This window comes from Electrona antarctica, assembly GCF_951216825.1.
Source record: "Electrona antarctica genome assembly, chromosome: 13".
Taxonomy (NCBI): domain Eukaryota; kingdom Metazoa; phylum Chordata; class Actinopteri; order Myctophiformes; family Myctophidae; genus Electrona; species Electrona antarctica.
Window position 1 is genome coordinate 28,416,332 of NC_136794.1, and position 15,499 is coordinate 28,431,830.

General features: G+C 45.8%; 1 protein-coding gene across 2 annotated transcripts in view; it reads right to left on the reverse strand.

Moving 5' to 3' along the window:
- Positions 1–15,499, reverse strand: part of acvr2aa (activin A receptor type 2Aa) — a 68,295-nt gene that overhangs the window by 12,490 nt on the left and 40,306 nt on the right. For both annotated transcript variants that reach the window (XM_079517466.1, XM_079517465.1), the window contains exons 4-6: positions 13,656–13,810; positions 2,802–2,945; positions 1,822–1,965 (exon numbers count right to left, since the gene is read on the reverse strand). In XM_079517466.1, coding sequence (XP_079373592.1) covers positions 1,822–1,965; positions 2,802–2,945; positions 13,656–13,810 — 443 coding nt within the window. The remainder of the gene's footprint in view (positions 1–1,821; positions 1,966–2,801; positions 2,946–13,655; positions 13,811–15,499) is intronic.

Consider the following 15,499-nt stretch of genomic DNA (forward strand, 5'->3'; position numbering starts at 1 on the left):
GTAAGGGTAGTCCAATAAAATAACACTGTTTCCCAAACAGTGTTTGTGGGTAGTGGTAGTGTTTGCGACCGGTCGCAAGTAAATATGCCAATTTTTTAAATATTACATTTTAAAAGATCATAGATGAAAAACAATTCTAACATATTTAAAAAATAATTTCATAAACAACATTAAAGTTATTTAAATTCAAAGAAATTCCATAAATGTCTTTGAAATTAACCTTTAAGAAAAAGTGAACTTGTGAGCTACAAGCTCACAGCACATTGCTGAGCAATGTGCTGTGAGCTTGTAGATCTGTTATTTTCACTTGTTTGGGTCCCAGGGAGATATCAAAATAATGTCTCTTTTGGGTCTCGAGCTAAAAGGTATGGGATTGGGAACCACTGTCTGCAATAAAATACTTGCTCCACCACCTTTCTACAAGATGCTGGACAAAGAAATATAGATTTTCCAAAGCGTGGAACCACACAAAGTTTAAAATCACACTTGAAAATTCACTTGTAGTCCTTGGCTTTCGATGTGTCTGTGTTCCACCCTCGTATGTGTGTGTTTTCCCTGCTGTTTATCGTTTTCCTCTCGCTTCCTCTTAGTTTATAGTTGTTTACCGAGTGTACAGCACTTTGGTTCAATGCTGTCGTTTTAAATGTGCTCTATAAATAAACCGGAGTGTATTGGACAAACAAAGCACAGAGGCAGTTTTCTAGTTGCAGCATCTGACCACTAGGGGGCAGGCTATGCCAGTACAGAAGCTGCACGGAAATCTGCTTCTGCTGTACATTACCCGGGCCTATTCTCATGAGCAAGGCCAGGATACGTTATCCTTCTGCTGGGAATATGTCCCAGGCTTCTTTTGAAATTACGATTAAATGCGCTCATAAGTAACCATATATGATGCTGTGAGGAAAACGGCGCACGTGTGTGCAGTCTGCACTTGGCCTGAAGACACGGTGTCAGATGAAATGTATGTACATACCGGTATTTCACGTCTTGTATCCTTCCTGCTATAAGTGGTTATATGATGTATTAACGCATTTTGGGCGGGAACCCCTTTTGGTGTTAGCATTATGTTATGCTTTAGCTATTGAAAAATAGCAGATCTACAAGCTCGTAGCGCGCCACCGAGTGGCACGCTACGAGCTTGTAGGTCTGCTATTTTTTGAAAAATCGAAGAACGACTGACATAGAAACATAGCTTTTTCAGAAAACTGTCAGGATGTAGAAGACATTTTTAGAATTTGATCTCAGGTCAAAATGGGTTAATGTCCTACTTGATCACACTACTGCATCACGCACACACATCAACAGTTAGCTCACTTAGCTGATCCACAAGCTTGTAGATCTGCTACTTTTGAATTTTTGGACATGCAACACAGAGATCTGCCAATGAATTAAAGTCAGACACATGTCTGTGACTATGAGAAGGTAAATTAATTTCATTTGCCAATTTAATTTGCTTTTGATTCAAATTCAGCTGCTTAGTGAAATGAACGGATACAAACCAAGACAAAAAGTTAAATAAAAATACTAAACAGTAAAAAACAAAAGTATTGACCACTGAATTGAAATACACTGTAGAAGGTAACCTGCAAGTAAGAGACTGTGGTGTTGTTTCATTTGGGGGTTGAAGGGGCGCCGATGGCCTAGTGCTTAAGGGTTAGGTTTAAGGTTGCGGGAGCGATTCCTGAGCCCGACGACCTTAGCTGCGTGTCACTCTGTTCCTGCCACTCTTAACTGTACTTTCCAAATGAAGGCACAAAAATATAATACAATGAATATGGTTGTAGATGCTGAGAGTGTCCACCAGGGCAGAAGGAGCGTTACCTTCTCATGATAGGCCGTGATGAGCCACAGCTCGATGTCCATGTTGGCGCCCCGCTTCTCGGCGCCGATGAAGTGCAGCAGGTTCTCGTGTCGCATCCCGCTCAGGGTATAGATCTCGTATTCGTTCTGCCACGACGCCTTGTCCTGAGGACCAACAAGAGTTCAGACAAGAGTTAGAGCTGCATGCTCTAGGCCAGGGGTTCCAAAACATATCAGGCTGTGTCAGTGTGACCGCCGGAAATAATCATATTTGAACTGTCCCCCCCTGACAAGCACTTGACTCTGTTTAGTGTTTAGTTTGACTCTGCTCCACAAATAAATATTGTGTCACCTCGTTGTGAGTTCGCAGTTAGGCTATTTTCACAACGTTTGCTTCTTTCTTAATATTTGACCATTTGGTATTAAAAAAGGTCTTAAAGGTCATTAAAATGGTAACGTTAGTTAGAAATGTGCTGACAGCCTGTATACACTTATACTGTGTGTTGGTTTGTTTACTGTTGAGTGAGCAAATAATTTGGGGTCCCCAGTTTGGGAACCACTGCTCTAGCCAAGGAAAGAAAAAGGTGTCCATTTCTCCCTGTTGAGTCATTGGTGGCAATGTGCCAGAAATATACATTAACTTTATAAATACATAGCTCCACATTGAGATAGTGGGGTAAAATAGGCTTTAAAATAGGGATTAATATAGACGCTAAGTGTTCAGCTCACAATCGCTCACACGGCGCATGCTGTGAGGTGGGGGGGGGGGTGGCTGCAGTCCTATCAGTACGTGCTCTGTGGTCAATCGAGGCCACGGAGGGCTTAGTGAACAGTGATTGGCCTAAGCTAAGGGACCCGGTCAGGCTCCGCGGATTAGGACTTGGGAGCTTTAAGGCTGAAGCTCTCCTCTCCTTTACGAAGAGAAACAGTCAGGGCAAAGACACCGGCATGCAACACGGGGAACAAAACGCACGCACACGCACACACACGAACACACTTACCTGGATGGGGAAGATTTTGACCGCCACGTGTTCGTTGAGGAGCTGAGCTTTCCACACGCAGCCGAAGCGACCCCTGGCCTTGATCTCAATCAACTGCAGGGGTTTCTGGCCCAGGATGGGAGAGGGGGGCATAGGCCCTGGGTCCTGTTGAGTGGCGCAAAACAAACATACACACAACACCGGTTGAGTCATCCATCACTCAGAGCTTAATATTCATCAGCCTGACTCATTGTGTGTGTGTGTGTGTGTGTGTGTGTGTGTGTGCGCGCACGCATGCGCCTGAGGCCTCTGAGATGAGGGCCCCCGATGTAGGGGAAAGGGAAACTCAACAGCAGCAGCAGCAGCTGCAATGAAGCTTTGACAGCAGGGGCTTACAGAGGCCGAGGGATGTCCTGAGCTTGTTAAACTTAATCACAAACCTCTGTCTTTAGACTACTGGAGGATGGAGGGCTAGATAGATAGATAGATGGGTGAGTGGGTGGGTGGGTGCGTGCATGCATGGATGGATGGATGGGCGGATGGATGAGGCCCAGGGTGACCTAGTTTTTCGACAGCAGCCTGGGACACTCTATAGCTGCAACGTCCCATGAACACATCCTGCTCTTAAAGGACCCTATAGCAGTCCAATGTTGACTTCTAGCCATTACCAGAGATTGACACCATCTTCCACCAATTTGGTGTACATTAAGTGTATGCAGTGGATATTTCTTGCATATTTCCGCTGGCATTTAACTGGAGTTTTACAGTAGGTAGCTAAATATAGATAATTCACTTCTTTTTTTCTTCAATTTTCCATGCAAGTGCTGCATTCTGAGCATCCACCATCCACAAATAAAGTGACCTTAAGCTAATGTTGGCAAAACATATTGAGGTACATTCTCTAATATGTTATTGTATATCAGTAAGGCAAAAATGTAAACAAAACGCAGTATCTAAAAAAAAAAAATTACACCTGTGTGAACTGAGTGGTGCAACTCCCCTCTCCCCCTGCCCCTCTCTCTCTCATTAGCAGGCAACAGTGCAGCATTATCTCTCTCTCTCTGTTTCTGGCACAACAGTGCCACTTTTGCCCCTACTGGTACTCTAAACATAGTAACATAGTAACATAGTCACGGACATCGCTGTTCCTTGGAGTGGTTGCACCACTCAATAAAGCAATAGTGGGGAACTCATCAACTATGTGGCTGACTCATTTCCTGAGTTTCTCTAGAATAGTCTGCAGCCACTGAGAGTCTTTTTGAGCAATTTTACTAATCTGTTCTGAGTATGTAAACACCAAATGTTCCGTTCTTTAGTTATTGGCAGTTGAATATAGCTTCTTGCTTCGCGTGCGGTTAGTGTTAGAGACAGGGTTAGTAATGGGGCGAGTCGGACCAACGCAACATCGGAACAATGCGCTGTCGTTACAATGCCACAGCACCATTAACGTAGAATAGAATCACAATCATTGTGCTTGCACCTGCGAGCTTGTACATATGCTAACATTCTTGAAAAATATCGAACATCTAAAAAGAAATTGAACAATGTGAGGGGAAATATATATATATATATATATCTCTCTATCTCTCTCTCTTCTGGGGTCCCGGACTCCCTTGGACAAAACATTATCAGATGGGGGGCCGCGGCAAAATACATTTATTATACAATTCGGGGGTCCTTGGCACGAAAATGTTTGAGAACAAGGCCATTAGAGGGGTAGCACGTGTAGCCGTCTCCAAACAGGCACCGCAGTGGAGAGTCCCTGCATTGACACTTTATATCCCTAATAGGGTACTAAAGAGTGACCTTTGCCTCAGTTCAATCAAGGAAGAGAACTACAAAGGCAGGATGATAGTGCTGGTGATGGGCCCACTGATAAGACAGAGGCTAAAAGGTGACCTTTCTGCCTGTTTTATATGGCTAGAGACAGAGAGGGGGCTCCATTGTACGTGGGGAGGTGGTGGTGAGGGGGTAGCTTCCTGTCCAGGCGGCAGAGGAGAGCGGAGCGGAGCCGTGTTGGTCAGTGACTGTTCACCACCTACAATGACCTTCTGCATCAGATGGGCCCTTTGTCAGCAAAATAAATGGGACGCTTCCTCTATAAACTCCGCGCCCTGTGTGTGTGTGTGTGTGTGTGTGTGAGAGGTAGGAAAGGGATCTGTAGTCACACACAGGGGGCCTCTTCGCTCGCTGCTGAGCCTTATTGCGGGAGGAACCAGTGATTCGGTTTAAGGGTCGAATTTCAAGAGCCTTCAACTTCTTTTTTTAATCGGGGAGGGGGGGTTGTTATTGAGCCTTCAGTGTGCACTGCGCAAAAAGTAAATAAATAAAAAGAAAAATAGGACACCACCAGGGCCCCCTGTGTAACATATGAGGCGTTTGTTTGTCTTTTTGACTCCTATGGGCCGGACAACAAGCCCTGAGGAACCTCCTGAGCAGGGACACGGCTTCGTGCACGGCCTCCCTCCCTCCGCCGTAGGGAGATGAATCATCAAATGAAAGGGGGGGTGGTTGTTGTTGTTGGGGAAGGAGCTAGGTGCCGGCATGAGAGAGGGTAAAGGGTGGAGGAGAAAATACCAAATGAGACGAGGCGACATATATAGGTTACATAGGCTGGGAGGCAGAGTCCTATTTAGTAGAGCCCTGGCTAAAGCAAAGAGATACCAGTACATGCCTGGGCCCCTGGGGCTCCGACTGCCGAGAACCTCACACCAGCCCGGGTGTACAAGGTCATGTTGATACTGCCATTCCCATCGGTGTCAATCATTGGAATAAAAAAAATACTAATGAAAACAATCTTGTTTCTTTTTTTTATTTTATGGTACGGTCGTCCCGGAGGGACAGGTTGGGCTGGAAAAGGCCCCCACAGGCATTTTATCAAATTTATGAGCCGTGCTTTGTCCTCAAAAGAGGAAAATCGATACTATTGTTTACAGGCAACCGAGAGTGGTTTATCCTGCCACTGACTATAGGGCGGAAAAAGAACCAGCTGACCTTGCCTTCAGAGGGGGAGGAAATGTCCGGTATATGTGGACTGAGATTGGTACTGAGAGAGAGGACAGAGGGACACTAGGAGATGATTGAGCAGGAGTGTGTGTGTGTGGTGTGTGTGTGTGTGTGTGTGTGTGTGTGTGTGTGTGTGTGTGTGTGTGTGTGTGTGTGTGTGTGTGTGTGTGTGTGTGTGTGTGTGTGAGACTATACTTGTAATTATAGTAGAATTTGAAAAATAACACATTGTGGGGACAATTTTCCTGGTAATGGTTTTGAATTGGGCTTCCACAAGGAGGCATACCGTTTTCCTGTGCCGGTTCATTTCCCATGGCTTCGTTCGATTGGCTGTGTGGCAGGATTGAACCGTAAACACATGGCAGATACCTTTGCATGTGGTTTGAATTTAGATTTGGCCGCTGAGCCAATCAAACGAAGCCACGTATGGGGAACTGAGCGGTGCCGGCTACTCAACCACACCTGTGTGAACTGAGCGGTGCCGGCTACTCAACCACACCTGTGTGAACTGAGCGGTGCCGGCTGCTCAACCACACCTGTGTGAACTGAGCAGTGCCGGCTACTCAACCACACCTGTGTGAACTGAGCAGTGCCGGCTACTCAACCACACCTGTGTGAACTGAGCGGTGCCGGCTACTCAACCACACCTGTGTGAACTGAGCGGTGCCGGCTACTCAACCACACCTGTGTGAACTGAGCGGTGCCGGCTACTCAACCACACCTGTGTGAACTGAGCGGTGCCGGCTACTCAACCACACCTGTGTGAACTGAGCGGTGCCGGCTACTCAACCACACCTGTGTGAACTGAGCGGTGCCGGCTACTCAACCACACCGCTGGCTGTAGTTATAGTGCTCAGTGTGAATGGCCCTTTAGACTGCTCAACAGTGTGACCCCGAATGTGACCCCAATCAGCTGCAGGGGTCAATGGGTCGTCCTACAGACAGACATACACACTCGGTCACTCATTGGAGCGGTATGGCATAGCTAAAAAAACATACTATCTACGTCTATGAGCTCTCAACCTTGTATGTATCTGCTATTTTCGGTGAACGACACCCGTATGCAACTAAGTACAGTGTAACTCAGGCTTTATGGTTGAATATATAAAATAGTCACACCCGTGTGAAGTGAGGGGCGCTCTTATCATCTTATGAAGAACTGAATTTACGTGATTGGTTGGTTAAATTTACGTCATATTTGGCGGACATTTGACCTAATTTCTCCTTTCAACGTCAATGGCAAATATGAGACGTGTGGGGACAAGATTTAGCGGACATTTGACCTAATTTCTCCTTTCATTGTCAATGGCAAATATTGAGAAGTGTGGGGACAAAAGCTGTATATAGGAGGGGCCCCTCAAAAATCACACCTGTGTGAAGTGAGGGGCGCGCTTATCATCATACGTCATCATACATCATCTCATTCTGGCCAATCACAATTTGCGTCCTCACTTTTGTCTTCAATGTTTGTGTTTACACACTTTTGTCTTCAATGTTTGTATTTACACAAACCCTCAAAGCTGGACATAGGAGGGTCACTTTTACTTTTCGGGATTTAAATTTAAAGAAATAGCAAAAGTAGCAGATCTACAAGCTCAAAATGCATGGTTCCAGCTTGTGGATTTTGTGTGACGCTGTAGTATTATTAAGTAGGGTGTTAAATTACAAAAAACACGTTAATAATAATTTGGAGATAAGAGGCTTCTACCTGACAGCAACAATGTATGAAATATATAAATATAAATGCTGTTCATAAAATTTGCATCCTAAATGTTTGTCCCCACGAAATAGTAACAAGTGTGTGCGTGTGTGTGTTATGTGTGTGTGTGTGTGTGGGCTTTAAGCAACTAGTCGACTATTCAACTAGTCGACTAGTAAATCCACTAGTCGACCTTGTTGGTACTAGTTGACTAGTTGTCCCCGATTTTGTAGGCCTCAAGATCAGGTAGATTAAAGTTATAGTCACCAATGTACAATGTTTTTAAATGTACAAATATGTATTTCCAAAAACAAAATACATAATAGGTAGTTAACACTTTAATTGCCCGGGGTTATTTAATCCATTACATTATAGCGCCCATTCGATTCATAAACATGGACCCTTTTTCCGGACGGACTTCCGGTCCGTGTTGATGTGTGTGTAGCAGCTAACAATAGCCACACCACTCTAGAGTCGATCGACAACAACGGGAGACAAGAATAAATCTATCGCGACTAGCGACTGGATCGCGGAGCGCCGTCTAACACTCTTTTTTCATAATTAGACGGGATGATTTAGATCGCGAGTTATGAACGTTTTAAGATTTTCGTTTATCAGCTAAACAGGGGAGGGAGTTTTTCGATGACGTCTCACTCTTGTGCGTCACCGAGGATTGCCCAACAGGCGCTCCCAGGCTGTGGAGCCATGCGATCCGTTCTCATATCAATAAACTTCGTCTTTTGGACAAGACTTCGTCCTGAGCGTTGAGCGTTACTAATAGAAAGGACAAAGAACTTCGTCCTGGGCGATGGGAGTGTTAAACAACTAGTCGATTAGTAAACTAGGCAACTAGTAAAAATGACCTAGTGTGTGTATGTGTGTGTGTGTGTGTGTGTGTGTGTGTGATGAGTTCCCCATTCCCACCCTCTGAGTGTGTGTGTGTGTGTGTGTGTGTGAGTGATGAGTTCCCCATTCCCACCCTCTGAATCGACACATTGCATCAGTTCATTCACTGCATGCTCAACCTGATAACTTCAGATCATTGACTCATCAACATAATCATCATCAGCCCATGCACATCATTCAGCAGCTGATTCTGGGGGTGGTGGTGGTGAGGGGCGCGCACACACACAGACACACACACCTCCCCCCCAATCAGGACAGTATAGGCTCACGACATAAACGCCATCCGTGCATCATGACATAAATCCATCGTAGGGGGCGCATGGCAAAATGAAAGGTACAAGAGCACAGGACACAAATACAAAAAGAGAATATTTGTGCATTTTGAAAATAAAATGGTGGCGGCACAGGCCCAAGCTTGGAGAGAGGGGGGTGCTAACCAAGGCAAAGATGCAAAAAAGAAATGAAAATGGGGGGGGGGGACGGGGGGACAAAAGAAACAACGTGGAAATGAAAAAAACAAAAACAATCTCATGGTGAGCGTGAACTCAAATAGCTAGACCAGACTTGTCTTACCTCTATCATAATATGAAAGGCGTGCTAGTCGAAGGGAAAGAGGAGGCATAGAAGAAACAGGTTTCCAGCATGAGAAACATGGGACGGAAAAGGCAGTAGTAGTAGAAAGAGTAGCAACAAAATGACCAAAAAGGGAAGATTTCCGTGAACCAATGACATGGCGGAAGAAGGGCGGGCTTTCTGCCATCACTTTTTAGAACCAAGCCGGACTGTTTGGTGGTTCGGGTTCTGTGGGCCGGGCCGAGACAGACCGACACCACAGTGAAGCCGATGAGAACCTTTGGCTTGGTGGAGGGCTAGCAGCGACCCCACCAACCAGGCCTGTCGACATTTACAGGGCAACATCTGGAGATCAGCCGAGAGCTCCGCTCACCTGCAGCCAAGATTTCAAGTCAAGACAGCGCTCTCCTCCTCCTGTCCATTAGCGCTGGATGGGAAAATGCTGAAAGCCGAGAAGCAATCATCGCTCTATAATGCAAAGAGCTTGCTGCTCTCCAAACCCTCTCATTGCAAACAATGGTGCTCAAGTGTGAGCACCAATTCATTTCTGTTGCCGTTCTGAGCAAACCGGGTGAGCAACTCCCTACAATAGTGTTGAAGTGTGTCATTCCTTGCTAGTGTGTTTGCTCTCCTTTCTCTCACTTACATGTGTGTTGCGTACACACTGCGTTTGGTGTGTTAAAAGGGCTTCTTAGACTGGCTGAGGAATATGCGGTCCGCAGCGCACCCACACACACACCTCTTCCGTGTTGTATAGTACAAGTTTGTTCAGCCTGGGGATGCTATAAAAATGACAAGCTGACGGTAAGCGTTTCAGCAGCTGCCAACAACGCCCCCAGAATTTCGCAATGGCTGTTAGCTTCTCTGTCCCGTCCCTTCACTGGTTACGAGTCAGCACACTTCTCCATAATACATGCGCGCACACGCGCACACACAAACGCACCACTCAAACACACACACCTGCACTAGTACCCCTCCCCCTGTTTCACGCACAAGAGGCAGAGCAAGATCAAAAACCCTTAAGACGCAAAAAAACAAAAAAACACTGAAGTTGCCGTCTCATGCAGCTGTGGCATGGAAAATATGTTGCTTTAGCCCATGTTCATTTGCACATGGGAGAAGGAACATCAGATCAGAGAGCATGCAAAAGCCTGCTGGAGAGAGCGAGAGAAGCGGGCAAGTGAGCGAGAGCTAGTGAGTGTCCTTGTTTTGCTCAGGCAGGCGGTGGAAATTAAATTCAAGCAGAAGAAGCAGCACACAGGGCTCTTATTCACAAGGCTGACCGAGGATTTAGAGCGTGGGCACCAAGGTGGCAGTGAACACAAGCACCGCAGAGACACACTCACTCCGCTCCCGTTCGCCTCTGGCCTCAGAGAGAGAGAGAGAGAGAGAGAGACTCACATGGCGGGGTGAGGGTACAGGCGGCCAGGCCTGTCCCAATGATCATTACATAATCGCAGTTATTTCATAATCGTCATAATCATTTCCATGTTCAAAATAAAAAAATTAAATAGTAGATCTACATGCTCAAACAATATTAAATAAGTTATTTGTCATATTGGCCCTGTGCAACAACAAATCAAGCCAAAAATATATTTTTTATTCATAATGTTCCAACGACAGAAAGACAATTAAATCAATCGTCAAGTAAAATATCAATCGTGACAGCCCTACACATGTCAAGGCAGGCAGAGAGAGAGAGGGGGGTACATTTTTAAGGAGGCTTAAAAGACCATGCCCACCCCACCCCCGCTCTGCATGTGCTGAGGAGGAGCATGCTTACTCAGAGGGTGCCCATAGGAAGCTGATGAATAATGAAGAAGCTCTTCCCTCCCTCTCAGATCACATTGCACACCGGGAATGGAGTTCAGGGGCAGGGTGAGGCCCGGCCCAGCGGCAGCCTGGCTCCACACACTGACCAGCGGGGGCCTCTGCTCTGTGCTCTCAGCTTCTCCCCACTCTGTGTACGTACCTCTCTCTCTCTCTCTGTGTGTGTGTGTGTGTGTGTGTACACGCACGCACACACACACACACACACACGTGTGCACGTACATGCTTACTGCACTAAAGTGTGCTAAGGAAAAAGCACGCGTGCAAAGGAAACTGCAAGTGGCCGCGCCCGCATATGTACGGCAGTTATTCCCCCCCCCCCGTTTTGTACCGGTTTCCATCTTGTGTCACCCACACTAGCGACAATAGGAGCAATATCTATGCTAATGTGCTTCGGTAATACAATATGCATACCGCACATGCCTATGTTGTCTTGTATTGGTCGAGCGGGAAACGTGCAGAAAGGAAAGTGTGTCCTTCATAGATGTGCTCCTCGTGTGTAAATCATAGTGCACTATAATGCCCAGCTAGCAACTACAACACAAAACGAATAACTGTTTGTTATTGATCAACCCCTGGCTGGCATATCTCTCTGACCTACTGCAAGCCTGCCTTTTTATAACTACTAGGCCCAGGGGGGAGGGGAGATAGAGAGAGCTCGCTAAGAGCAAGGAGAGAGAGAGAGAGAGAGAAAACAGAGCGAGAGAGGGAAAGAGCATGCATTATTAATCCACCCCCTCCCCCACTCAGTCAGAACACTTTACTGCACTCACTGTACTGTGTGCAGTGGCTGATGAGTGGGAGAACACACACACACACACACACACACACACACACACACACACACACACACACACACACACACACACACACACACACACACACACACACACACACACACACACACACACACACACACACACACACACACACACACACACACACACACACACACACACACACGGGGTCTTCAACAGGGGGTCCGGGACCCCCAGGGGGTCCTCAGAGATACTGCAGGGGGGGCACCATATCTTTGGGTGATAAGTATTGATGGTTTAAGTTAAATGTCTGAAAAGACACATCAACATGAATCCAATATGTACAGTAGTAGTGTACCAGGTTAGAGCTCCCCTGGCATAGACTGAACTTTTACATTGTTTTAGGAGGATTTTTTAAAGAATTTCAGCGGATAAATCATTCGAAATACACGATGCCCAACATTGGCATTATATGAACAACAATATATTTAGTGGCAATTTTCTTCAATGCTAATTATCTCCAAGTTCTGTTGTGATCGGCACCAAGACAAGAGCTAACCGTGACCAACCTAAAACAAAGCTGTACCCGAGGCAGACAATCATTGTGCATGTTCACGGGCCAAAGCCCATACCGCTAGTACTCTGTTAACTACATCCATAAACCTGGAGGATGATTGGCTAAGCTTGTTGTTGTTAGGCCAACCGAACAGAGTATAGATTATATCCCATAGCCCGGAGGGACAAACTGCCTAGTTCGTTGTCTGGCCGACCAATGCTGTAGCTTCATCACTTAAGTCAGTGAGTCAGTGGCATTTGCGTGTGTAGGGCTGCGAAACACATGGCGATTAATTGTCACAAATAATTGTGATTAATGATTTAATTGTGTGGCCTTTAGGCCAGTCATGACAAAACAACTTAAATGCACAAAGAAATGACTGACAATGACCAAGATAGAAATAAACAAAATCAATAATGCCTGGTATTATGGCCAAAATACGGCATATTTCATATTCTATACTCAAAATCTGTATGGAAATAGATCTACAAGCTTTGTGGACCTGCTAGTTCCACTATTTAAAAAAATCTAAATGTAGGAAAAATTTTCAATGTGGAAACGATTATGCGAAAAAACATTGCGATTATCTCAAATAATTGCGATTAGGCATTTATGTAAGAATTGTGAAAGGCCTAGCATGTCTATGCTGCCCGGCTTGGTCTAAATGAGACATGCCACCCTGACAACATTCTACACGTCGCCTTCTCAAAATGGATCTTTCTCTTCCTCCCCTCGAATTTTGAACCTATCCTCCCTTCGACGCAGGTGACAAGTTGAAGCCTGCAAATGCTCTTCCAAGGTTGGCCGTCTTGTCACTGCCAAGTTGTGCCATCTCCAGCGGGCCAAAGTGAGCACAAGCAGGGCCACTAACTTTAGCCCTGGCACAGAGTTGCATGGAGATGTTTAAGTGTTGCGTTTGGTAATTCATTCAACTCATCGGCCGATGGGTGGCAGGATGAGTTGACATGTGCGTGACACGGGGCACATTTCCTCAGTAAAGAAGACGCTTTCACGACATTGTCAAGCAGGGGAACAACATGACAGGAGGAGAGCAGGAAAGACAAAAACAGGCAGTTTTTGAGTCAAAGAAAAGGAAGAGGAAGAAATCCATGAGTTTGGGTTGGTTCCATGTGTATGGAACCTGCATGTGCCTCTGGCTCTCATGAATGACAGCCGAGACCGACGCAAAGTTATGGAGCTAATCCAAAGAAATTCACCTGGTTTCATCCCGCAGAGATGTCATTGCAGAGGCGGAGCCGAGTTGGCATGAGCACAGCACTCAGATAAGCCACGAAACGGCTTTCTGACACAATGCACAACGATACATACCGCCACTTCCCCCTGCACGGGCAGCACTAAGGAAAAGCCTGGAGACGGGGTCTGACATGGATTTGTTCATATGTGCAGCAATGGCAAAGCTACTGGGCCGGATGATGGAAAGAAAAACAAGGAAAAACAGAAAAGAAAAACGACTGGTGGCATCTGACAGCTGTTTGTGTGTGTGTGTGTGTGTGTGTGTGTGTGTGTGTGTGTGTGTTGGTTCTTACCTGGGTGGGCACTAGGACGGGCGGGTAGGCCAGCTTGTGGTGACGGTACATCCAGAAGGAGAACAGCATGATGGCCGTGATGCCCATGATGGGCACCAGCGAGTACATCAGCGTGGTTAACACCGGCGGCTTAGGAGGCACCTGGTTGGATGGAGCTAGGAGCGAGACAGAGAACACAGGGAGAGAGAGAGAGAGAGAGAGAGAGGGTTTGATTAGGTCTGGCCATATATGGAGCGTGTGTTGAGTGTACAGGGTTTGATTAGGTCTGGCCATATATGGAGCGTGTCTTGAGTGTACAGGGTTTGATGTGGTCAGATCAACATATGGAATGAGAAGCTCACAACACTGACCTCATCAAACCCTGGATAGCCATACAGTACATGGAGAAGACTGGATCATCAGCTAGATCTGAATTTATGGAGCCGTCCAGCAACTCTACATCTGACCTTACGCCATGTTGATCTGCTCCACATATGGAGCCAGTCACGAGAGGTGACTGACGGACTGACTGACATGAAATGCAGGTTTTCATAGTAAACTGCAATGAGAGGCATACACCTAGCCAATAGCAACGGATTCCGATTTGGCTCACGAATGTTGTCACCTGCCTATGAACTTTCTCGTTCCAGATCCTTTGCGGTTTTTTGAACGAGGTGGAAATACCTTGAAGGAAGAAAACCCATATACACAAAAGACTACTGTTGCGGCCTCGTATCGAGCGGCGTTGAGAGAAGGATTTCAACATGACGTCACCCTACGACAGCTCGGGCCAAGAATGTGAGCGCTCCCTTTGTGCCTGTCAACGTTCGCTGCAGGGAGGCTAGTGTGGGCTGGAATACCTCTCCTTTTTTCTCTCCTCTTTGGACTAAATACCTCGCTGGCTCTGGATAGAGAGCTGCCAAATCCACAGGGGCTTAGTGCTACAGAGTACGATGGTTAAATCAAGTTGATCTCACGCTCGTCGACACACTACTCCTGCTTTTTCTCACACAATTGCAAGCGCTAGCTCATGCACACAGAAGGTTTATTGGGGACAGAATTATCTAAATTAACACAACATAACAGACAGACAGAAAGCAGCTTTTACCTGGCGTCCTATTTTTGGGCATGTCATTATAGGCAAAACATTTTGATTTTTTTTTGTTTCGTTTCCGAAAATAGCTTATGTGACAAGCTCACAATGTATTGCAACATTGTTTTTGTAGGTAATGGTAATTTATGAAAGAGGCCTGATGTGGTTAAACCTCTATCCAACGTATTGCTAAAACAGACTAAATTGACTGCATTTTTGTATAATGCCTTCTCTTTTTTTATCCAATCTTCTATCCTATTTTGGAAGGGCATCGCTTATCATCATTATTCAAATGATACTTTAATGGCAAACTCAAGGTCCAGCTTCCAGCAGGGAGTACAAATGGTCCCTGTCGGGTGGAAACCTCACATGTCCAAAACTGTAACTTTTCGGGATTCAAAGTGCTCAAAAGTGCTTCACTTCACACCTACTTTTGATGCTTTTGAGTGACACTGTTGTATGATCAAGTAGTGTTCATTTACAAAAAACACAAAAAGGTTAAAATACGGACATAAGAGGCTTCTGCCCGACAAGCAAAGGAATGTGGTTGAATGTTGTTATTGAAAATACATTCAAACATTCTAAATGGGATTTTAATATTCTTTTTACAAAAGGTGCGAAGATAGATGTTGTAACTAGTAAGTGGTGTTGGGTGTGGTGGTGTGGAGTATGTGTGCGAGGGCTTTAGTGAGGGAAAGGTGAGTGCAAGAGAGCGGAAATAATTTGATTGTGTGCTGCTGAACCAAAGCAGTGGCCATGTTGCTATCAAAAA